General features: G+C 50.8%; 1 protein-coding gene across 3 annotated transcripts; it reads right to left on the minus strand.

The window, feature by feature from the left end:
• Positions 1–1,144: 1,144 nt before the first annotated feature.
• Positions 1,145–11,433, minus strand: SSTR5 (somatostatin receptor 5). 3 transcript variants are annotated; one of them, XM_032704467.1, is made up of 2 exons: positions 11,155–11,433; positions 1,145–3,112 (listed from the first exon to the last, which is right to left on the minus strand). In XM_032704467.1, the coding sequence occupies exon 2, from the start codon at positions 3,057–3,059 to the stop codon at positions 1,947–1,949; it is 1,113 nt and encodes a 370-aa protein (XP_032560358.1). In that variant the 5' UTR covers positions 3,060–3,112; positions 11,155–11,433; the 3' UTR covers positions 1,145–1,946. The 3 variants fall into 3 exon arrangements, with proteins under 3 accessions (XP_032560358.1, XP_032560359.1, XP_032560360.1); XM_032704468.1 differs by lacking the exon at positions 11,155–11,433 and adding an exon at positions 10,591–10,736; XM_032704469.1 differs by lacking the exon at positions 11,155–11,433 and adding an exon at positions 7,303–8,922.
• Positions 11,434–23,754: the final 12,321 nt, after the last annotated feature.

The raw sequence follows: 23,754 nt of genomic DNA on the forward strand, positions 1-23,754 counted from the left end.
CCTCTTTAGTTGCCCCTGTTTCTGTGGGAATGGATTTCATTAAGTGCAATGTGTTTGCAAAACAAGAATTCCTTCTGCAAAGGCACATTCACCCGTTCCCTGGGGCCCGAGAGCCGCTGCCCGCTCAGGAAATAAAATTAGTTGTGATTCTTGGGAAATTAGAAAACAAATCTGTCATTACCCTAATGGAAAGCTCTTTTCAGTCCCATGGGTACACTCTGCACACAAGCCTAAGGTGGTTTCTTTGGGGGTTTATGGAAAATTAATAGAAACCAAGTCATACTGTAAATCAAGAGAGGAATTAGGAAGGAATTCAGAGGTTTCGGAGTTTTCTGCCTCCTGGTGTCATCCTTGCTTGCAAGGAGTTAATCTTCAGGGCTTTATCAAGCTCTGAAATCAAGGCAAAGAGGATCCTTGGGTTGATCAGCACATGGATTGTGCTTTTCAGCTTCCCTCGAGTCTTTCTGGTCATCACTCGTGGTCAGAGCATCAAAATCCAGGTGATTGGTGAAGGATAACCCTTCATCAGGGCCTGCAAAGGGGGTTGCACACCAAAATCAGCACTGATTGGCTCCACTTCTGTTCAATCTTAGTGTGGGAGTAAGATCCAGGGCTGGAGGGGATGTGCCAGTGGGTGTTCCAGAGGGGCTGAAGCCCCTGTGTCCCCAAGGGGCACCTCCCTCCACAGGAGCATTAATTATTAATTATTAATTACTGCCACTTCCCAAAGGAGCTGGGAGCTAAAATGGGTTTTTCTAATCCCATCAGTGGAGAAGAACTCGTGGCAAATCCACCGCAGGCAGATGGAGGTGGCAGGGAGGACATCAAGGCCTGCACTAATTACTCCACATGTCTCAAGGACTGATAAGAAGTTGATTTACGCCTGCAACAACCTGATAATTCCTGAAATAATAGATAGTGGGTGACTTAATTAATCAGAGTCAACCTGGCTGTACTGGGATTTGGAGTGAGATTCGGATCCTGCAGTTGTCCCTCGTTGTATCAGGTGAGTTCTTGTGCTCTCGTGTTTGGGGAATGTGAGTGTGGCAGGAACAGAATCCCAGAGCCCTCAAGGGCTGGCAAAGCCCTCCAAGATCCAACCTTTGAGCAAACCCCACCCTGCCAACTAAACCACAGCCAGGAGGGGGGTTGAACTTGTTTTAATTTCTGAAAATACAGTTTATATCCACGTCCAGACTGACATTCAGAACCAATAAATACACACGACAGCTCCCCAGGACTTCACAATGATCAGCACTGACAGAACAACAGAGTGGTCACATCACGTTTTTTATGCACTTTGGGTTAGAATGTGAGAACATCATGAATACACTGAATCCTTTCAGAAAGGTCTTCCTAATCATGTTTTTTTTTCTCATTCTTGAAGGATTCCTGGGCACCATGAATCCCTTAGATGGATCATGACACTAAACCAATGCAGAAGGAGCACCCAGCAGGTTCCAACCACGGCTCATGCACAGCTCTGAGGTCAGCGCTGGGGCCTTTTGGGTATGAAATTCTTTTAAGAAACAGCATTTTTCTCGTAAGAGATCCCCTTGAAGGATCTCAGAGACACTGTCTGAGTTGTTTTCTGCTTTGAGCTGCTGCCAGCAGTGCAGAGCAGCCACAAGCCCAGCTTAACAAGGTGGTTAAAACTGATTTCGTGTGGTTTTGCATCACTAGGGCAGTACAAAGCCTGGAAATCAGTTCTCCAGAGGACCCAAAGTGGTCCCTCATGACCCAGGTCACCACGAGAGCTTGGCCACAGCCCAGTACAGCCCCCACCACTCCGAGCTGGGGAAGGGAGGGGAGTGAAGCCACTTCTATGTACATTTATTGGAGCCTGTGGGTCTCCACCTTTCACCTCTGCCACGAATTCATCTCTCCTCGAGGCCCCCCAAGTTCTCCAGCTCTCCCAGAACCCTCTGCAGCCCCAGCCCACGCCCTCAGACCTTGCTGGTCTGCATGTGGCCGTTGAACTCCACGTTCCTCTGGGTCAGCATGGACTCCTGCAGGCGGCTGCTGTTCTCCTGCCTGTGTTCCACGGGCTCCCCGTCCTCCACGCCGTTGCCCTTCCGCAGGCAAAGGACTTTCTGAAAGCTCTGCTTGAAGTTGTCAGAGAGGAACCCGTAAAGGATGGGGTTGGCACAGCTGTTTGCATAGGACAGCACCACCATAAAGAAGTACAAGCCCTCCAGCACGGGGTCTGCTGGCAGGATGAATATCAAGTTGACGATGTTCATGGTGTAAAAGGGGAGCCAGCAGAGCACGAAGACCACCACGATGATCACCACCATCCTGGTCACCTTCCTCTCCGACCTCCTGCGCCTCGTAGACCCCACCCGGACCCCTGAGGACTTGACCTTGATGACAATCAGCAAGTAGCAGAGGCAGATCACCAGCAGAGGCCCAAAGAAGCCCAGGACCGAGGTGTAGACGATGAAAGCCGCCGACCAGATGTTGACGGGCTCCGGCCAGTTCATGTTGCAGGTCTGAAAGTCCTCCTGCACGTCCGAGAAGATGATGACTGGAAGCACCACCAAGAAGGAGAATGTCCACACGGTCACACTGATGAGCTTGGCCACCCTGGGCCGCCTCCACTTGGTGGATTTGATGGGATGAACCACGGCCAGGTACCGGTCCATGCTCATCACCGTCAGGCAGAAGATGCTCGTGAACTGGTTGATGCCGTCCACGGTCATGACCAGCCTGCAGAGGAAGGAGCCAAAGGGCCAGTAGGAGATGGCGTTTTGGGTGGCCAGGAAGGGCAGGCCCAGCATGAAGAGCACGTCGGCCACGGCCAGGTTGAGGATGTAGATGTTGGTGACGGTTTTCATCTTGGCGTGACGCAGCACCACGTAGATGACCAGCGTGTTCCCGCTGAGCCCCACGGCGCACACCAGGAGGTAGCAGATGGGGATGAGCACTTTGTGGACGTACTTGAAGGGGGGCTGCTCCGGGAGGGTCCCGTTCTCCGTCGTGTTCGTCAGCAGGGAGGAATTCCCGCCGCCGGAACCGCCCTCGGCGCCGAACGCGTTGGAAAAGTACAAAGGATCCATAACTTTTTACTTTTTAAGGCTAAAGGAGGTTAAACTTCATGGGCATCTTGTTCCTAGAAAGAAAATGTGAAGAGGAAGAAGAAAGAGAAAAGGAGTGAATTCACAGAACATTCGGTTTGACATGTCATTTAATTTTCTCTCCAGGTTCAGGATTTGTGTTGGAATTATGCAGCGAACGTGTGAGATCAATGCCTGGACAAAGGATTGCACAGTGGGAGAGCTCAGGGCTCATCCCAGGAGCTGCTGGCACCTGTTTCATTTTCACAGGATCCACGCAGAGCTGAATGGAGCCATAAAGATGGGAGGCTGCACAACAGTAACACGGGAACAACAGGAATCCTGCAGGGAAACACGGGTGAGAGGGGAGAGGGTGAGGCCATCATGCTTCCCAGCCTGAGGTAGAAGGAGTTGGGATACCCTGGTATGTGGTTGTTTGGGTCCAAAACCTGCTGTAACAAGGCCAGTCCTTCCTCTGCTGATAAGAAATAGGAAGTTTTGCAAACAACCTTCCCCATTTGAGTGTCTCACTCTCTGTGAGCCAATGTCCTCTTCTGGGATATCCAGGAGCTGGGCTGATAATACCAACACTTCCCAGCCTGGAAAAAGGAGAGGGTCTTTTAGCAAGGTCATGGGGTGATAGGACGAGGAATAATGGCTTTAAACTGAAAGGGAATAGGTTTGGTTTAGTTTAGACATGGGGAAGAAATCCTTCCCTGGGAGGGTGGGGAGGCCCTGGCACAGGTTGCCCAGAGAAGCTGTGGCTGCCCCATCCCTGGAAGTGTCCAAGGCCAGGTTGGATGGGGCTTGGAACAACCTGGGCTAGTGGAAGGTGTCTCTGCCCATGGCAGGGGGTGGGACTGGATGGGCTTTAAGGTTCCTCCCCACCCAAACCATTCTGAGATTCTGTGAAGTCCACAAGGCCACCTTTACCCTTAATTTTCTGTCTAAAATCTGGTAGAGGAGGGCTCTGAGGAGCACACACGGATCAGGCTGAGAGCAGAGCCCTGCATTGCTGCTGGGAGCTTTAAAGTCCCATTTGGGGCAGTTCTGCTGTCACTGAGGTGACCTGGGGGGGCTCAGGGATGAGTCCACCCCACCTCACTCCTGCACAGCCCAGAGCCAAAGGCACTTCCCAGCCCTTCGGGTCAGAAGCTCTGCTCCCATGTTTCCCAGGTCTCCCTGTTTGCATGGAAACATCAGTCTGATGGATTCAAATGCCACTTATTGCCTGGCAGAGCCACTGGAGAACACCCAGGGAGCACCAGCAGTGTGGAATTGGGGAACTAAACCCTCCATGACAAGGACAAAACCCCAGGAGAAAAGTCCATGAGCTCCAAGGTGGGAAGGGCCACGGCTGAGCTCCCTTCTCCGTGGATCAGGATGAGGCACAGACAGGCTGGAATGGAGAGGAACAACCTCCTTCTTTTCCATCTCTCAAGACAGTTCTTCTCTCAGTATTTCCAATCCCTCTCCTCTCACCTGAACTGTACTTTGTGGCCGAGAAACACCTTTATTCTGCCAGCAATCCAAGCTGCAGTGGGCACTGCAGGGCACAGCTGAGCAGAGGGGGCGGCAGGAGAGGTTTTAATAGACATCCTGCAAGAGGCTGAGAATTTCCAACGCCCTGTTTCTGCGCTGGGCTTGATTCACAGGAATATTTTTTCATATTTTTGTCCAAGTAGGTGTTTATAAAGCATTTCTCCAGAGAAACTTGAAAGCATTTGCTCTGAAAAAGTTGCAGATTCAAAACACGAGGTCTCTCCCGAGCCTCACGACGAACCTTGGTGAAGGTGCTCAAGCAGGTTGTGCTCAGCAACTTTTGTTGCCATCACCTGATGGTCACATTTCCATAATAATCCGGGGGCAGGAAGCTGGATTCCCAAACACCCAGCCCACTCTGCATCCATGCCTTTTGAGCCCAAGCAAATTGAGCATCACTGCAGCACGAAAACCTCCTTGTCTCCAGGAGGAATCCAAAACCACCTCCACGGCTGTTGCTGGGCTTTTTCTCTTGGGGTGAGAAAAACTGCAGTGGGGGAAGAGGAGAAGTCCCTCCAGCTCCCAGTTGTAATCACAAATCTGCTGCTCTGATTTGGAAACGTGCAGATGGGGAGTAGGTGTCTCACATGTCACTCCACGGCTGGGAGGAGATGGAGCAGGGAAATCAGGGATCCAGGGGGGGCTGGGATGGCAGGAAAAGCTCCACATCATCTTATTCCCCCCCAAATACAAGCAGGGAAGGCTAAGCCAGAGGCGAAAAGGACCATTTTAAAGCTGTAAATGATTGGGAGGGGTTTTTTTTCAGTGTTTGCTTTAGGGCAGCTGTGGGAGAAGTTGAATTTGGGGGTTATTATTGTAATTTTTTAGGTGATTATTCTAAAGCCAGTTTCCTAATTTTGGTCATGAAGGAAATATATGAACCACTTACAATGTTCTTACAAATGCTGGCTTGGAGGTGGAGATGACCTGAAGGTTCTGAACACTTTGTTTGGGTGTTTGGGTTCAGCTGTTGCAGCCACAGGCACGGTGGGAGCATCCCTGCAATCCCTGCAGGGAGAGCTCAGCCAGACCATACCCCTTATAAATGAAATAGGACTGAATTAGTGCTCAGATTAAAAAAGGCAAAGCCCAGCTCTGTCTAAAAAGTGGAGTTTTAAATGCTGTCCTGACCCTCAGTATAAAATATTGTGTTAAATCTCAGTTTAAAATATTGTGTTAAATCTCAGTTTAAAATATTGTCTTAAATCTCAGTTTCTTCTTGGGGGGGAATCTGGGAGAAGCCACGGCAGCCCCACACTCCTCCTGGGCTCTGGGGGTTTGGGAAGATCCCATTTTCTCTCTGTGTGACCCAGCTGGGATGTTTGAAGGGCAGAATACAAAGGAAAAGGGTGGTGGGATGGGGCAGTCGGTGTTTATAAACACTTTTATTTCCAACTGAAACTTTGGGGCTGAGTTTGGTGCTGAGCTTGGGAAAGTAGCTCTCCTCAGCAGTGCAGACAAGCTCAGCATCATCAGTCTGGGCCAAAAAAAAAGCCAAGTTTTTCTGCTGGGACTCCAAAAATAGGAGGATGTAAAAAAGAACCGGAGCTCAGCAGGGGCAGGTCAGGAGGTGCAGTCATGTGTGGCTCATCCTGGGGCTCTCAGAATTGGGGAAGGACATCTTTACTCTAAAGGCACCTCCTTGGAATAGGTGACTGTGGAAATGACCCAGGAAGTTCCAGCCTGGTGCTCCTTCCACTGCCTTTGGAGTTGAGGCCTTGGAGGAGCAGGACAAGGAGCTCCTTTAGTTGGACACTCTCAGATTTCTTCTCACTCTGAAGAAAATCTACAGCACAAAGGGCCTCAGGCTCTTCCAGCCCAGCATTCCTGATGCACCCAAAGGTTTTCCTGGAAGGACTTTGTGTGTCTTCCACGGAGAGGGACAGTTTCCAGCCTCCTCCAGCAGCAGCTGTGACGTCTCCTCCTGCTGCTGTGCTGTCCCCAGGGGTCAGTGACACTTCAGCATTTTGTCACTGCAGTATTTTGGGGCTCTTCTCTTGGTTCTGTGTGAACATTAACCTTCACTCTCGCGGGTTTTGTTGAATTAAAATTAAAACGTGATGAATTCCACAGTATTCCTTGTCATACTGAGAGCATTGAGAAGGAAATCACAGAATCTTGGAATAGTTTGGGTTGGAAGGGACCTTAAAGAACATCCAGTCCCACCTCCTGCCATGGGCAGGGGCACCTTCCACTGTCCCAGGCTGCTCCAAGCCCCATCCAAGCTGGCCTTGGACACTTCCAGGGATGGGACAGCACGTTTGCTGAGGGGCAAATCCATTTGCTGAGGCTCTGATGCAAAATCTCAAGTGTTGATCTGGTGCCAGCCTGCAGGAGGGACTTTCCATCACCTGAACATTCCCATGTGAAGATGTGATGTGCTTAAAGTCATCCAGGTATGAAAAACTGAGCCCAGACCTCGAGTGTCTGTTCCTTGTTTTATCCACTCAGCCATGGAAACCTCCCTCCCTTTTAGCCACTGGTATTTTGGGGTTTTTTTATGATATGACAACAACAAAAGAAAACCTGGACAGCTGCAGATGATGTTTTTCTGGCTGTTTTGGATGAACACAGAGGATTTGTCCCTCTGTCCATCTCACAACTTGCCCCATTCTGCCTGGGCTCACATTGTCACTCCCGCAGTCAGTGGCCATGAACCTCCCCAAAGGATGACTAAACATAATTAAGACATGCTGACTGATACCTGATAGCCTTGTTTGGGTGTTCTTAATTAGTGGATTAATAAAACACATCCCCTCCAGGGCACTTGTTCTCAGCCAGATTTTTTTCCCTTTGGTGTTTGATCTCCGAGCCACCCCACTGGTACAGTCCATAAATTATGGGCTTTCTGCTTAAAACACACAAACCAGGAAGGAGATAAGAACACACACCCAGAGTGACCAATGATATCATTCCAAATTCTCCTTTGGCAGGGCAAAAAAAAAATCAGCATCCACTGCAGCTGAACATATCTGACTGTCCATGTCCCTGCCACAATGAGGGGAGAGAGAAAAGAGGGATTATAGCACAGCCCATCCTGCTCAGAATTTAGTGAAAAGTTCTCTAGCAGGTATCCTGAATAAATGTGATTTTGCTGGGCGACAGAGCAAGGATCCAACAGCACAGAGCCCATCAGTGACTGAAGATCATCACAGCCTAAGGAAGAACAAACCTTAAAAATGCCCAGCCAGATGAAGGCTGAAATCCTGCCTGGCTGTGGTTGCAATAGCAAAGCAAAAATAACCCTCTGGAGTGCATTGCATGAGAGTGGAGCTGGGATCAAGCAGGAATTACAGAAAGAAACCTAATTTTATGAGTCAAGATTTGATCTCGCTGCCTATTTACTGCTGGAATCATAACTCTCTTATGCAGCACCGACCGTAATTGCTGTGAATGGAATTACAACAACAGGATGGCAAATTGCTGCTTCCAGGTGCAGGAGGACCAGGAATAACAGCCAAAATGGGAACCCAGAGGGACAGGCTTTGAAAACAGGCATTCTAAGGTGTAATAGGAAGAAAAGCAGCTGGATAACTCTCCAAGGATTACGTACTGGCAGCAGAACTTTGTGAGGTTTTCCCATCCCGGAAAGAAACCTCATTTTAAGAGTCAAGATCTTCCCACCCCATGGATTTGTTAGTGGAGTAATTTGCTGTAATAATTTGCTGTAATAAAGCAAAGAAAACTCTCTTGGTCCTTCAGTAAATTTGCCCTTTTGAGTGTTCATCACCTGCTGCTTCCCATAATACAGCCCAGGGGCCTCATTCCTGGTGTTTTCATGGATCCAGCAGGCAGAGCTGAGGGTTTTGCTGCTGGAAGGGGAGGGAGATGGTGTGAAAGTTGGTGTGACCTGGAAGAGCAGCTCTGAAATAACACCCCCAGGGAAGGCTCTGTGTGAGCAGGAGGGAGATGCAGCATCGTGGTGAGACCTCCTTCACCTCCTGGCAGTTGTCACCACGTCCTGGGACTAAACCAGGAGCTGCCTAAAAGCACACAAATCTCATTGTTCCATATGTAACATTCTTGGTTTCCCCTCTCCCAACCCTGTTCCACCACCTGGGGTTGAAAAGCAGAATGAATCAGTGCAGATGGGAACTTTTTAAAATCTGCCATTTGATGTTTCTCAGGGCGTGTTTCTCGCTCCAGAAAACCTGGAGGGATTGATTTTTCCCTACAGAACACACAACAAACCAACTGTCTCGCCCTAAATTGCTTCTCTCTTTGGATTAACTGCGTTGGTGCTAAACACTGATCAGCTGAAGTCCAAGTTGAATGACTTCTTACCACTTCTAGCACTAGAAAAATCTTTAAAAATCACATTTTCAAGCTGACAACACCTGGTTATGCCCCTGCTCACCCCAGCCCAGCGTTTCCTAGAGCACCCTGAGGAGACACGACCTGGTAACTTGCTCCTATTTTTAGTTTGCAAACAAACAGCCCATAAAACAATTCTGCTTTTGCCAAATATTTGCTGAATCCTTTCTTTCCCCGAGCACACTTCAGGCTCTGTTTTGCTCAGGGGTTACTCACTCGGGCTGAGCTGGTCCTGCCACACAGTCCTGGAAATCACCTGCTGCTGGTTTTGCTCCCAGATTTCAGCAGCTTCAGGCAGAGGAAGGTGTGGATCCGACACCTTTGTGCCCTCCCTGGGCTGGGATGACCTTCCAAAATCCAGCTCCAGCCCTGGTCCATCGCCATCAGCAGGGGTTTGTATCAAAATGCTTCTCTTCCAACCCTCTCCTCTGCGATCCAGCTCATCCAAATCCAAACATCAGCTGGTCTCAGGGACATGAGAGGCTCAAAGACAGGGCAGTTGAGGAGCTCTGACTACAGGCTGTGTCTGCTTCCAGGCTGGGGGAGAGCTGGAACAGCCACGGATCCCTTTGGCTCGGGGAGAACCCCGGGTTGGAAGGAGCTCAAGAACAGCTTCTCTTGCTGTAAGAAGTGGAGCAGCTCCAGAAGAGGAGCCTTGGGGAGGAACTTCCAAGGTGTGGGGTCTCTGGCTTGGATAAACCCCACACCAGCAGTGCAGATCCACCCCAGCCACCAAGTCCTGGTGCCAGCGTGCCCAGGAGCTGGGATTTCCCACCCCAGCACTCCCAGACTGATCCCAGCACACCGAGAACAGGCTGCCTGGTGGAACCTGCACCCTCAAAAACTCCAAAAGCTCTCTAGTTCACCCCAACACAACCTGCAAGTCCAAAACACCAGAGCCGGGTTGTTCTTTCCCTGCTCTTCAGCGCAGAGCTCCGGGCACCGGGAACAGGCTGTGCCCGGATCCGGGAATTCTGGGAGCCGCCTGGAGCCAGCACAGGGACACACGGAGCTGCTCCCAGCCCAGAGCAGCGCTGACCCCCAGGGCTCCGCTTCGACCTTGACATCGGCGTCCCGCTGCCCACCCTGGAGCAATTCCAACCCCCCGTGCTGGATCGGAGGGGAGCATCCTGCGCTCAGCTCCGGCCCCCCGGGGCTGGCTGAGCCCCGTCCCTGCGGGCTGGGCACATCCAGGGCTTTCGCACCTTTCTGGGGAGGGCAGCACCGGGCTGTGCCCGCACATCCCTCCCGCGGGTGCCTTTCTCGTCCCTTTGGAGCTTCCAAGCCGCGCTGAGGCTGCTCCTGCTTCAAACACCGCGTCCTCCGCCAGGCAGCGGGACCCTCTCTGGGGTCCCTCCAGCCAGGACGGGTCATTCCCGTCTCCAGCGGGTCCGTCCCTGCCATCCCTCCAGCCAGGACAGGTCACCCCCATCTCCCCCATCATCCCTCCAGCCAGGACGGGGGTGACTCCGCATGGAAAGCCCCCTCAGAAGGGCAAACTCGGGGTGGCCACAAGCGGGACCGATGGCTGCGGTGCCTCATTCACCGCAGCGAGCCCCCAAAAGCGCTTTGCGACCCCTCGCCTGCCCCATCCCCATCCTCCCTCCTCTCCCCCCATCGCTGCCTCCCTCCTCGCCCAGCCCCGCTCGCTGCTCCCGTCTCCCCCGGGGGTCGTTACCTGCGGCTCCAGGGGCTCCTCTCCCCTCTGGAGTCAGGATGCTCCCGCTCCCCCCCCGAGCCGCGGCTGGAGCCCCGCTCCGGGAGCGCTCCCCGCGCGTCCCTGCGGCGGCGGGCGGGGACGGGGCCGCTCCCCCCACCCCGGGGAGGAGGGACGGGGCTCCCGGCCGGGGGAGCAGCGATCCTAGGGCCACCCCCCCGTCGGGAACTCGGGCGGGAGGGTGGGAGCCGAGGGAGCGGGAGGCAGGAGCGCTGCGCCGGGATGCTCTGCCCGCAGATCCCCCCCGCGCGTCTGTGCCCCCTCCCCGTGTCTGTGCCCCCTTCATCATATCCGTACCCACCTCCCCATGTCTGTGTCCCCCTTCCCAAGTTTCTGCCCCTCTCCTCATGTCCATACCCCCTCTCTATGTCTGTGCCCCTCTTCCCACGTCTGTGCCCCCCTCCCCGTGTTTGTGCCCCCTCCTCACGTCTGTGCCCCCCTCCCCAAGTCTCTGCCCCCCTCTCTATGTCTCTGCCCCTCTCCCCGTGCCCGTTCCCCCCTCCCCAACCCCAGGGGTGCCCTTACCTGGCTCTGCCGCTCCCGCCGCTCTGCCCCGATCCCGCAGCCCGGGGGTCGCAGCCCCCCCCCGGCCCGGTGCGGGCTCCGCTCTGCTCCCGGGAGGGGCCGGAGCCCCCACTGCCCTCCGAGAGGAGAGACCCGCATTTCCTCCCCTGCCTGAGCTCCTTCCAGCCCCGACAAGTCCTTTTAAAGGCTCCCGCGGGCTGGTCCTCAGCGAGCCCCCTCCCCGAGCGCGGGGACTCGCTGCTGCTCCCCCAAAACACGGCACACGAGCCCGCGGGCTCCTCCGGGGGCAGCGACGAGGCTCTGACATCTTCGGCGCAGTTATTTGATGCTCCCGTCCCTGAGCAGAAGGGGAGACCGAGTGCCAGGGTCGCCCTCGCATCCTGCCTCTCGGCGGAGAGCTGTGCCCATGTGGGGAGGTTTTACTCCAGCTGGCTGCGAGTCAGACCCGAAAATTACTGTCTAGTGGAGAGATAAGGGCTTAACATCCAGGCTGCGTTGGATTTATTCCCTCTCAACCTGTCGGGGGGGTTCTGCTGGGCAGGAAGAGGGTGAAATATTTGGAATTTTGAGCATTTTGAAACGCAACAAGTAGAATAAAAGTCATGTAGAGCTCTCCCCTCTCCACCCTGCACCCTCCCTCTGCTGTTACACCTGGAAACATCAGTACCAGTGGCACTTACACTGTTTTGCTCCCTCACTCGTGAGGGGGGTCAGGGCCGGGTGGTTACAGAGCTCAGGGCTCCCCAGCCCTGCCAGACACTCATCAGCATTCCCAGGGCATCGTGCTTCCTAATAATGGATCTGAACTTCATGCACTGCCGAGGCTTTTCAATTAGAGACCTGTGATTGAGTCAGACGTGTGAAGGCAGGGGAAAAAAAAAAAAAGTGAAGGAGAGAGAGCTGCTTTTGGCATGTCAGCCTGTAATTCAATCTGCTGATGTATTTATGGTCATGTATTGCTAAATTGAACTCAGACTCTGGTCCTCTCTCGCCATGACAATGGGGAGAGTCATCCGATAAAAATAGAGTGGGGCTGATAAACAGAAAAGGAAGAGGAGGTTTTGATCACCTCCTCTGGAAACGTGCCAAGCAAAATGGGAGTGCAACAGCCCCACTGGGAACATCAGCTTGAATCAGAACGGGGTTAATTTAAGAATTACCCTCAAATATTTTATTAGCATTTTATTAGCATTTATGAGACGTTGCTGAGAGAACACGGTGGTCCCTGAGGTTCCCGGAAGAAAACAGCACTTTTCTTCTAAACAAACACCTTGGCAAAAGTCATTTTCCCGGGGTCTGTGCTGGGATAGAGGCAGAATTCTCCAAAGCTCTCAAGGCTTGTTGAATTCTTTACCCACTCGAGTCAACAGCTGAACGAAGGGAGCAAAGAGACAATGTGAGAGCACTCCCTGTCCCGGTGCTTTTAGTGACCGATGCCCTGGGCAGAGGGCAGAGAGCAGCTCCACCAACCACAGGATAAACAGGGCAGGAAAAAGAACTCCTGGCACCCCCAGGGATGGGCCCAGATAGGCAGGAGGGGCACCCAGACCTTCAGGGGTGCACGGGAAGGGTGGTGGCTCAGGTTTGTGCTGGGGAGGGTCAGTGTGTGGAGGATGTCACACCACAGTGATGTGACAGTTGTCTTTTATTTTTAGCTCTCCTGGGTCTGTCCTCTTTGCTGCGTGTAATGTTTTATAGCTGGATAATCTGTGTGTTTCTAACAGCTTTTTGTGTTGATGTTCTGTGAAGAGGAGAGATCTAATACTGGCCTAAAAGCCTCAAACTGCAGTATTTTGGTTTGTTTGACCCTTGGTGGGTGTTGTTGCGGTCCAGCAGGCCAATGGAATCCTGGGATGCACGGGAAGAGCGTTCCCAGCAGGTCAGGGAGGGGATCCTGCCCTGGGGAGACACATCTGCAGGGCTGGGCCCAGCTCTGGGCTCCTCAGCACGGCAGGGACAGGGAGCTCCTGGAGCTCCAGGGATGAGGGAGGGATGGAGCATCTCTGGGAGCAGGAAAGGCTGAGGGAGCTGGGAATGTTCATCCTCCAGAGGGGACCCTGAGAGGGGCCCTCAGCCACGTCCAGTAGTGTCTGCAGGGAGGGGGCAGAGGATGGAGCAGGATCTGCTCTGGGGGCCCAGCAATGGCACAGGAGGAACCTGGGAACTTCCCCCCTCTGCAGTGACCCAGCACGAAACAGAGACCAGAGACAGTGTGGAGTTTCCTCAGTGGAGATATTCCAGAACCCTCTGGACACAATCCATGTGCTCTGGGATGATCCTGCTGGAGCAGGGACCCACTGATGTCCCTTCCAACCTGACCCATCCTGTGAAAACCCCCTTGGAACAGCCCTAACTCGGGCACAAGTGTCTTTACCTTGCCAGTCTTTGTCACACACAGGAATTCCATGTCCCAGCATGACCCCTGGATGGGGGTTTTCCCACGAGAATGTTGAATGATGATGGAAGTGCTGACACACATCATGGGAGTTAACCCAATTTAAACCAGTGCATGTGGGACACGAGGGAAGTGCCAGCTCCCAGGGAGCTGTGGGGACAGGATCCTTGGGAAGCTCCTCCTGCCTCGTGGAAACTGCCTCGGCCAAATGCAGCCGAAGCAGAAAGGAGGAGCTGTGATCCGTATTTTTAGAAGGAAGAACTCCTGGGGAACTTGTGTCAGCAGCCTCTCCTGGTGAACTTGGCAGCAAGGAACAGGGACTGAGTGCTGCTGAGCCAGGAATCAGGAGGGTGAGAGAGAGCTGGGGCCAAGCCTGGCTTGGACTAGAGGGAGGTGTTGAAATCCAAGGTCCTTGAGTTGGATTTCCTCTGATTAGAGGGGCTGGAGCAGCACAATCAAGATACCTTTTAACCTCAGAAGAACAGAGAAACTGAGAAGGAGCAGAGGATGTTTCTGAGGCCATTGCTCTAAAAACTGGTTGTGTGCAAAGGATTAGACCCAGAATTTTTCACAAGCACGAGAGGAATAAGATCAAACCCAAGGAAATCAGTGTTGAAAACCAGGCAAATCTGCATAACTTTGCCAGGCTGGAAACTGAGTCCTTGGTGCTTCCAAATCTTCCCAAGCTTTGGAAGGAGAAGCTTTATTTTTAAAAATGGGAGTCCAAGGCATTGGCAAAGAGGGAATTGTGTTCCTGGTTAAACAGATGGCTCTGGGAGATGTGTCCATTCCTCATTCCCACGATCCTTCCCAAAGGGCAGGATGACCTTGTGAAGATGTCCATCCAAGCTGTGGCTCCCAAGACTCAGCCCCAACCTTTACCTGAAGCTTGTTCCGTGGGTTTCTCTCAGGACTTTAAACAGGGTTGTTTGGTTTTTTTTCTCTTTACCAGTTTGAGGGAAAAAAAAAAAAAAAAGACACAGGTAGAGGAGAAGAGCTCTGGGGTTGTTACTTTAAAATCAAACCCTCGAGTTTGAGAGTGGCTGCTCCTCACTCGGAGTTCTCAAATCCAGCTGAGATTTGGGTTCCACTGTAGCCCTGAGTTATTCCTGTTACCATAGAAATAAATGGATGTGTTTGCTGCCTCAGCCCAGGCTGCCTGCAGATATCCATCAGCTCTGCTCCTCCCCAGCCCCGGCCATGGCACTGAGCTTCCCATTTCTGCTTCTCCCGCCGACCCCGCGTGCGGCGGGAACTTTTCTTTCTCCTTTTATTTTATTTTTTTTTAACGACTGGCTGATGTTCTGCTCACAGCAAACACTGAGCTTCAGCTCAGCTCCTGACTGGGGGAGACAGTGACTCCATTCAATGACATTCCCAGCTTGGCTGGAGCCGAATGTTTTCACTTTGCCTGCGGAACACGCCGAGGAAACTCAGGCAGCGGGAATCAAGGGGAGGTGGAGATGTTTTCCCTTCTCTTTGTTATCCTCCTTCTGGAGGAAGGAAAATCAATGCCTTTCAAATCAGTGCATTAAAGAGCTCTCAAACGGGCTGTAATTACAGGCCCATCTGTTGTCAAATTGTTGAATTGCCGGCGGCAGAAATGAGGGAAGATCTTCCCACTTGGTCACTGCTGAGCAGCCCTGGGTCACTCCCATGGGAGGCACAGGCAGCCTGCTCTGATTTTTTGGAAGCCTTCTCGGAGGAGAAGGAGCTGGATTCGCTCATCCCTGCCTGGATGAACCTTGGCTTGGCTCTTTGCAGCTTGGCTGGGAGAGGAAGTTGCTTTTCTTTCCATGGTTTTCAAATCAGCTGCTCCCAATGGCCACGGAGCAAATCGGGATGAGCAGAGGGCTGGAGCCCCTGTGCTGGGAGGGAAGGCTGGGAGAGCTGGGATTGGTCAGCCTGGAGAGGAGAAGGGTCTGGGGTGACCTGACTGTGGCCTCCCAGGACCTGAGGGAGCTACAGGAAAGATGGAGAGAGACCATTTCCAAGGGCCTGGAGGGACAGGACAAGGGGCAATGGCTTTAAGCTGACAGAGGGGAAATTTGGGTGAGAAACTGGGAAGAAATCCTTTCCTGGGAAGGTGGGGAGGCCCTGGCACAGGTTGCCCAGAGAAGCTGTGGCTGCCCCATCCCTGGAAGTGTCCAAGGCCAGGTTGGAGCAACTTGGGCTAGTGGAAAGTGTCCCTACCCATGGCAGGGGTTGGAATGAGATGATCTTAAGATCCTTTCCAACCCAAACCATTCCAGGATTCTGTGATTCCAATATCTAGCATGGGAGAGCTCCTGCACCCTCTGCACCCATCAGCCCTTTATCCACACATCCCATGGAACCCGGATGCACGGATGAAGCTGCACTTCAGACACGTGTGATTGAAAATATCCAACCTGGTGCCAGCCCCAAATCCCCCCAGCTCAGCCCAGGAAGGAGCCCTTGGCTCAGGGCTCAGCTTTATCCCCCTGACTGTGTTTGCACAGAACCCACAAAGAGCTGAGAAGGAAAATATTTCTCCTTGTTCTTTTGTTTCCAGGACAAAAGAGAGTTTGGATTTTTTTGCACTTCTGTTTCCTTTCCAGTTTTCAAGGCCGGGCTGGAGCAACCTGGATTAGGGGAAGGTGTCCCTGCCCATGGCAACCTTTCCTATCCCTTTCTCATCTGCAGCATGACACGACTGAGGCTGTTTTCTGCCTTCCTTCCCGTGGCTCTGCCTCCTGATGGAAATAACCCCCAGCCTTTGGTCCTGCTCAGAAATTAAGTCTGCAGACACATCCACTTCAATTGGATGCTTTGCTCTTAATGAGAAGCAGATGCAAAAAACCCAAATGGAAATATTAAGAACAACCTCCATGTGCCAATTTGGGGAACAAAATAACCTGGTTATTAAATCCTGCAGCCAAATTCACTCCAGCACTGAAGTGAACCAGTCTCATCAGCAGACTTGCCACTGTTGGTGAGTGCTTGGCAATGGGTGGGATGCACCTTTTTGGGGTTCTCTCTGGCACTTTGCATGTCTTGTGTGAAGGACAAACATCACACAGGGGGGGTTTTATCAGCTCCAATGCCTCGTACCTGAAATATTCCTATTCACTCCTTTGAAATGCTCCATCAATACTGATTTCATTCCAGTCCCCGGGGAGCTTTATGCCCATTTCACAGGCACACTCTGTTCTGTGAAGCCTCCACAGTGAGCTGATAACAACACTGAAAAGGAGCACTGATATCTTCCCTCACATTAACAAAAACCAGCTCTTTACCCTCCAAAAAAAGCTTTATTACAGTGACCAGCAAGTTTCACTCGAGCATTTGTAGTTTTTACAAAATTATGCTCTTCGAAAGCGACGCTTAAAACCCATTTATTTACGTTTTATTTCCTTGGATGCAGCCAGAAACCTTTAGCTTTGTGTGAAATTGGAAAGTCCTATCGATTTCTGGGGAGGTTCTGGTTTGATTCTGGCAACCAAACCTCGTTCTTGCAGCTCTCACCTCCCTCTTTTCTGCTTCAGGGACTCAAACATGCTCTCATTGGGTGGACTGGGAGATAAAACTGGGCAGAGCTGGATATATTTGTGTTGCTAATGTCACCCTTCAAATCATGACTCAACTTTAAAGGAGATTTCTTTGGAATGATGTATCCCATAAGTATCCCAAACTCCTGCTTTCAAACACACCCAGCAGTGCCTTAGCTGAGATTATTCCTGCTGATGGTCCCCAGGAGGGCAGAGTTTAATCCTGATTTTCAAAACACCTCTGATTTTTTGAGGCCCTGGCACAGGTTGCCCAGAGAAGCTGTGGCTGCCCCTGGATCCCTGGAAGTGTCCAAGGCCAGGTTGGAGCAGCCTGGGTTAGTGGGAGGTGTCCCTGCAGGACAGGGGTGGAACTGGATGAGTTTAAGGCCCTTCCCAACCCAAACCATTCCACAATTCTATGATTTAAGCCCAGTTATCCAGGCTGAACTAATAAAGAAGTTCAGGCAGTGACATCCTCAGCCTTCATTCCCCCTCTGGATGTGAAGAAACACTTATTATTGCCCTGCCACGGAGGGAACAGGAGCTGTGAGACTTTGCTGCTCCTGGCTCTTCCCTGGGCAATTAAATGCATTTTTTAATCTCTGTTTTGAATCCAGATTTTAATCACTGTGGTGCCTCAGGAACACACCTGAACTCCCAGCCCTGTGTAATTCCTGCTTTAAGGAGCCCTTGGAAAGGAGTCACTTTGCCCTCCAGTGCTGAGAAGGGGGTGAAAGGCAGGAAGAGAGGGGTGGAACCTGTGGAAATGTGCAGGTTTTATGCTCAGAACCTCTTCCACTTGCACCCCCCCCTCCCCTGAGAAGGTTTGATCCCAACTTCCCATCCCAAAGAACCACAGCTGGTGGCAACAGAGAATCCTCTGCCCGGGATTCTTGGGTGCTGCCCTGGGGGTGGAGGAACCAGGATATCCCCTTGGAAGGGGAGGGAATGACCCCATCCATGTAAAGTTTAATCACTGGCCTTCCTCCTCCACTTCTAATCCTCCTCCCTGGCTTTGCTGAGCTCCAGGTGAAGCTTAACCCAGGTCTGGGTGCAGGCACAGCCTCTGCCCCAGGAGATGTTTCCTCCAGCCCCACAACAGGCAGCACCACTTCAGCTCTCAGGGCCAAGCCTTAAACAAGCGTTAAATGGACTTTGTGAGACCTCTAGAGAAGGGTCTGTCCTGTCTGGAACCCTTTTTATCTTTATCTCCAGCTTCCTACCAGCCAAACTTCCCCCTGGCTGCTGCACTTGGGAAGCAAAGCAGTTTTTCCCTGTAATATAAAAACCAAATTGCTCTTGGCAAGCAGGACTTGTTGTCAAATAGGTTTAATTTGTGGCTGGGCCCTCCTACATGAGACCACAGAGACTCAGAACTTATATAAGGAGTTCATCTTCTTCCCTGCTCTTGTTCCCTTCTTATTATAGCCCTTGATTGCAGAGCCATAGGTTGGTAATTTTACCACTGCTTATCTGGGTGCAGTTTTTAACAGATTGGGTTTTTTTGTGTGGTTTTTTTTTTTTTTTTTTGCTTTTCTGCACAGAACAAATGGCAGGGACAGGATGACAGATTTCCCAGCGAGATTCACACAAAGTCATTTTCTTGTAAAACCCTGTTTTCTTTAAATACTTGAGTGTTTGCAGCCTTTGGCAGATCAGCCCATCAGGTGTTACAGTAAATTTTGACTCGCCCACGTCCCTACGGGATAATTCGGGTTCTCAGAAATGCAACTTGGAGCTGCAGCTCTTGTGGGAAACCATTTCCTGCCACCCTTTGGAAATCAGGACATGAATGAGCAGAATTCCTGCCTCTTTTCCCAGACTTTCCACCGAGCTGGTCCTTGCCCTGCTTTAATTCCTGAAGCTGAAGACAAGAGCTGTGGAGAAGCTCCCATGTTTATGATCTCAGCATCCTGTTATTTCCACACCACTCCTGGGGCTTGGAAAGGTTTTTCTTGTCTTTGGCAGGTGGGAAACAAAGCACAGGGGAAAAAAGCTGTTTTCCCCAAAGTCCCGCAAGATTTTGGGGGCTTATCCCTGCTTTCACATCCTTCTGGGCTGAAAACTGGGGGAGAAAATTCCCTGCTATTGCAGTTCACAGCTGCAGATGAAACACAAAGTAAAACTGAATTCTGAAACTATTTCAGCTCCAGAGATTTCACAGGAAGAAAGATGTTGGGAGGGGAAAGCGAATTTTTTTCATTCAAATATTTTAAAAATAAATTTTTGTTGAGTAATTTCTACTTTCTCACTCTTTCCATGGTTTCTTTTCTATTTTTTTTTTTTTTTGTTTCTTTTGGCCATCTGGTTTTCGAGCACCAGAAGAGACACCTCCACTGCCAGGAGAACTGGAAAGGGAAGTGTGGGATCTGATCCTGGAGGGGTCTGTGCTCCACCACAGAGGTGGTTTGACCACAGAGGAATGATGTCCCTCCTGGGGGACCTCCCAAGGTCACTTCTTGCTTTCAGCACCGAGCATTTGCACAAAGAAGGGTGGGAACAATTGGACTTCCAGCTGCTCCTGGGAGTTGTTTTGGTCCCTTGGGGCCTTTAGTGGATCCTGGGAATACTGTGGAGCCTAATACAAGGAGCTGGGCTGCCTGCCCAGCCTCCTGTGGTTTGGAGAGCCCGACCTCACATCTTGCTCCTCGAGGGAGGGAATCCTTCTCTTCAGCTCAGATTGTAGCAACACAAACCACAACCCAAAGCAAGGGGTTTCCTCAGCAAATCCAGTCATCCAGGCTCAAGTTTAGGCTCTCTGGGGCTGGAGAACCCACCCAACCCCTTGGCAGGTTGGGGGTCACCATCCCAGGAACCTCCCGGGAACCTTCTCCAGGATCCAGCAAAAAATGAGTTTGCTCCTCAGCTTTTTCCTGGGATGAATGGAATCTCTGAGGATCACTGGGATGAATGGGATCTCTGAGGATCACTGGAATGAAAGGGATCTCTGAGGATCACTGAGATGAATGGGATCTCTGAGGATCACTGGGATGAATGGGATCTCTGAGGATCACGAGCTACCCCCCACGCTGCAGAGAACAGGCTGACATCCTGCAGATCTTCCAGCTAGGATGGTTAATATTTAATTCATCCAATATGATCAGCAGCATAAAAATATCCCTTTGGCTATTTTTACAGGCGTTTTGTCCAATCTAAATTTAAAAACCCCAAGTGCTCAGTCTTCTGCAACACTTCCATCTCCTCACACTCAGTGATGTCCTGTTCCATCATTTCAGCTCCTCCTCTCTCATTTGGGGCACTTTTTGCCCCGTTTGTTCCCCAGGAAAGGCATTTCCCTGTGGATGGGCCCCATTCCAGCCACCTCTCCCCTCCTCCTGGAGACTGATCCCAGGGATTGATGGCCCAGCCTTCCAGAGCTGCACAAGGGTGAGTAAATGCTCCTCAGGTGAGTAACTGCTGGGCAGACACCAGCTCTGAGAAATGTGGAGATCATGAAGCTCCTTTTTGTCAAGCTTAGCCAAGCCGGGCTTTAATTCTCTCTGTTCAGCTCTTCTCCTAAATTAATTCCTTGGTGGTTTCTTTGATGGTGCCAAACTCTGCTCAGTGGTGCCAGTGCCACAAACTAAAACACAACAAGTTCCACCTCAACATGAGGATGAGCTTCTTTCCATGCAGCACTGGAACAGCTGCCCAGGGAAGGTGTGGAGTCTCCTTCTCTGCAGACATTCCAACCCAGCTGGACAGTCCCTGTGTCACCTGCTCCAGGTGACCCTGCCTGGGCAGGGAGGTTGGACTGGGTGGTCTCCAGAGGTCCCTTCCAAGCCCAACTATTCTGGGATTCTGGGATTTTGTGGAACTCTAAGTGGTGTCTGTGTTGAGTGGGAAACACTGGGTTTATTTCCAAAGCACCCCCTTAGGAATATGAAGAGCCCTTCCCTGTGCTTCCTCAAGCACTGCCACACACACCTGTAGGATTTCTCAAGCCCTAATGAGGGGTTTTATCTCCATTTCGTGGCCAGCAGCCAGCTCTGGGTACCTGAGATGGGAAATCAGATTAAACTGACACTAACGGCACCAAAAAGTCCCTGATTAGGTGATTTATGGCTTTGGTTTGAGGGCCTTAATGGGGGAATGTCTGCAAGGGACTCTTAGCACAGAGGCACCTATTTAAGAGACTTTAGTCAGAGCCCATTAAACCCAGGATGGATGTTGGTGTTGCCATTCCAGGATGGATGTTGTTATTCCAAAGCACATCTGCAGCAGTGGGAAGAGGCAGCAAGCTCCTGACTGGGATTCTCTAACCCTCTAACTCATGTCCTCTGCTAATTCAACTCACATTTTTTGTAAATTCTCACACAATGAACCCAACACCGGATATTTAACTCTATTTTGGGACGGGGCTTTTGTTTTTTTGAAAGGATTTTGGCTCCAAACTCTTCCCCAGATTTGCACAATGGTGGTTAACTTGATGCAAAGAATTTCAATGTCACTATTTCCAGTGTCCTGCCCCACTGGGCATCTGGTTTTACAGCTCTGCTGAATTCAGAGCTGCCTCGTGGTTGGTGTTGAGGGGCAGAGGCAGAAGAGGAATGAAGTCGTGGTCTGGATCACCCCTCTGGGAACACAAATCCTGGGAGACTGGAAGGGAGCATCACATTCACTGCCCTGCTTCCAGAGCCTGGAGAGCTTCAGCAAAGATCTACAGACACTGTTTCCTGGTGTTCAATAGTAAATCTAAGGACTGAAAGGTTCCATATCCGTGGAATATAAATGAGAATGGTGCAGACAGTGCCCACATTTACACCCAGCATCTCAACCCCCCCCTCATTTCTACCACAGGGGCCACACAAATGTGCTCTCTGCACTTTGGGGAGGGTCCTGTGTAAGGCCAGGAGCTGGGCTGGATGATCCTCGTGGGTCCCTTCCAACCCTCTGTGATTCCATGACCTTCTCCCAGGGGAAGGAGGGCACTGACCCTCCCAGGAGAAGCTCCCCTGGCTCTCCTGTTCCCTGTTTTCCCCTCCCAGCTGCAGTGCTGCTGCCAGTGGTTCCTTGATCCAGCTGGGATTTGCTGCCCATCATCCTGGGATGGATCCTGCCCTGGCAGGAGCGAGGGGCTCCGGTATCTTAATGCCCCTTCCTTACTTTTATCCAAAGAGGAGTTTTCCCATGGAATGTTGGCTGGGAAGCTGGGAATTGGTGTTCCCAACAAACCTGCAGCTGCTGAAAGGGGAAGGCAACACTCAGTGTGTGGGGGCTGAAGCCTCCCAGTTTAAACCAGTTGGTGACATCACCAGTTAAGGGCCACAACACCATGGGGAGTGGTGGTGCTCTTGTTCAGCTCATCCCCCACTGATCATCTTGTAATAATAAAATAGAAATATAATAAATTTATAATTTTTAATCCTATGTTTATTTATAATTTATAAAGAAAACAGAAATACGATTTATAATTGAATTATAATTAAATTATATATATAATTTATGATATAAATAGAAATTATAATAACAAATATCTCACTAATAATCTCATTCAGTTAAGTGATTAAAAATCAAATTCCTTCATTTCTCCCCCCAGTAGCTCTAGAGGTGATCAAGATCCAAGGAATTCCCTGGGAGTTTGGGTGAACTGATCCGTGGCAAATGCTAATTGGATTCAGGGAAAAGCTTCCTTGTCTCAAGGCTGTCCCAAAACCTCAGGAAAGAGGAAGATATTAATGATGGGGATGGAAGGGATGAGCTGCTTGTTCTGAGATTTGTCAGGGCCTGGTTTGGAAAATGACAGGAAAACCAGTTCCCAGGAAAACCCTCTCTGCCTCTGGCATGGCTCTGAGCTTCTGTAACCAGCCCCTGCAGGGAATTCCCACACTGCAGTTCTGGAGATTTGATAAACCCTCTGATATTCACAATAAATAAGAAATAGGGAAAAAAAAACCAACAATAGATTTTACTTTTGAGTTCAGTAGGATTTCAGCAAATTCCAGCCCCAGTTCCTCAGCTTTGTGGAGCAAAACTTTCCATATTATCCAGTTCACTTCCCAGAAAAGGCTTTCTTAGGCTCTAACCCCGAATCAGGGGTGTAAATCACATTTCTGCCTCTCAGCTGAGCTATTTGTGGGCATCTCTTCACTTGGAAATCAACTTATTTTAGTCCTCCCTGGCAAAGGGACAAATGGAATTATATTCTCCCACAAAGTGCTGTGACTTTGGAAGCGTTTAAGGGAGGAAAACCCCCAACATACAAGTCAGCAGTGCCAAGCTGTTAAAAAAAATTAAAAAAAGCAACCCCCTTCTCAGTGGAGGAATATTATATAATGGCTGGAGTGAAATGATGGAGGGAGGAAACAGCCTGGAAAACAGGGGAAGGAAAATTTTGCCTGGGGAGAATCCAGGTGGGAGGGTCACAAGGAGAACCAGGACCAATTTAAAATCATTGACTGAGAGAAGGCACAAACAGGCCCAGAATTAGTGTAAAAAGGAAGGACTGGGGGAAGGCTCTGCAGGGATAAAAGTGGCTTTTCTGGAGGAAGAGAAGAACCAAATCCTTCCTGCCTGTTTTTAAACCCTCTGAGCTCCTCGAATGCAGGCAGGATTTCTGTCCAGTGAGTCATGGGAAGGTTTCCAAGGGGTTTTTATTTTAATAAAGAAGCAGTGGAAGGACCGTACCTGCTGTTTCTTGGTGAGAATCACTGGTGTGAAGATTGACTGATGGATGTTGCTCCAGGGTGTGGAACC

This window comes from Chiroxiphia lanceolata, chromosome 16, assembly GCF_009829145.1.
Source record: "Chiroxiphia lanceolata isolate bChiLan1 chromosome 16, bChiLan1.pri, whole genome shotgun sequence".
Lineage (NCBI taxonomy): Eukaryota > Metazoa > Chordata > Aves > Passeriformes > Pipridae > Chiroxiphia > Chiroxiphia lanceolata.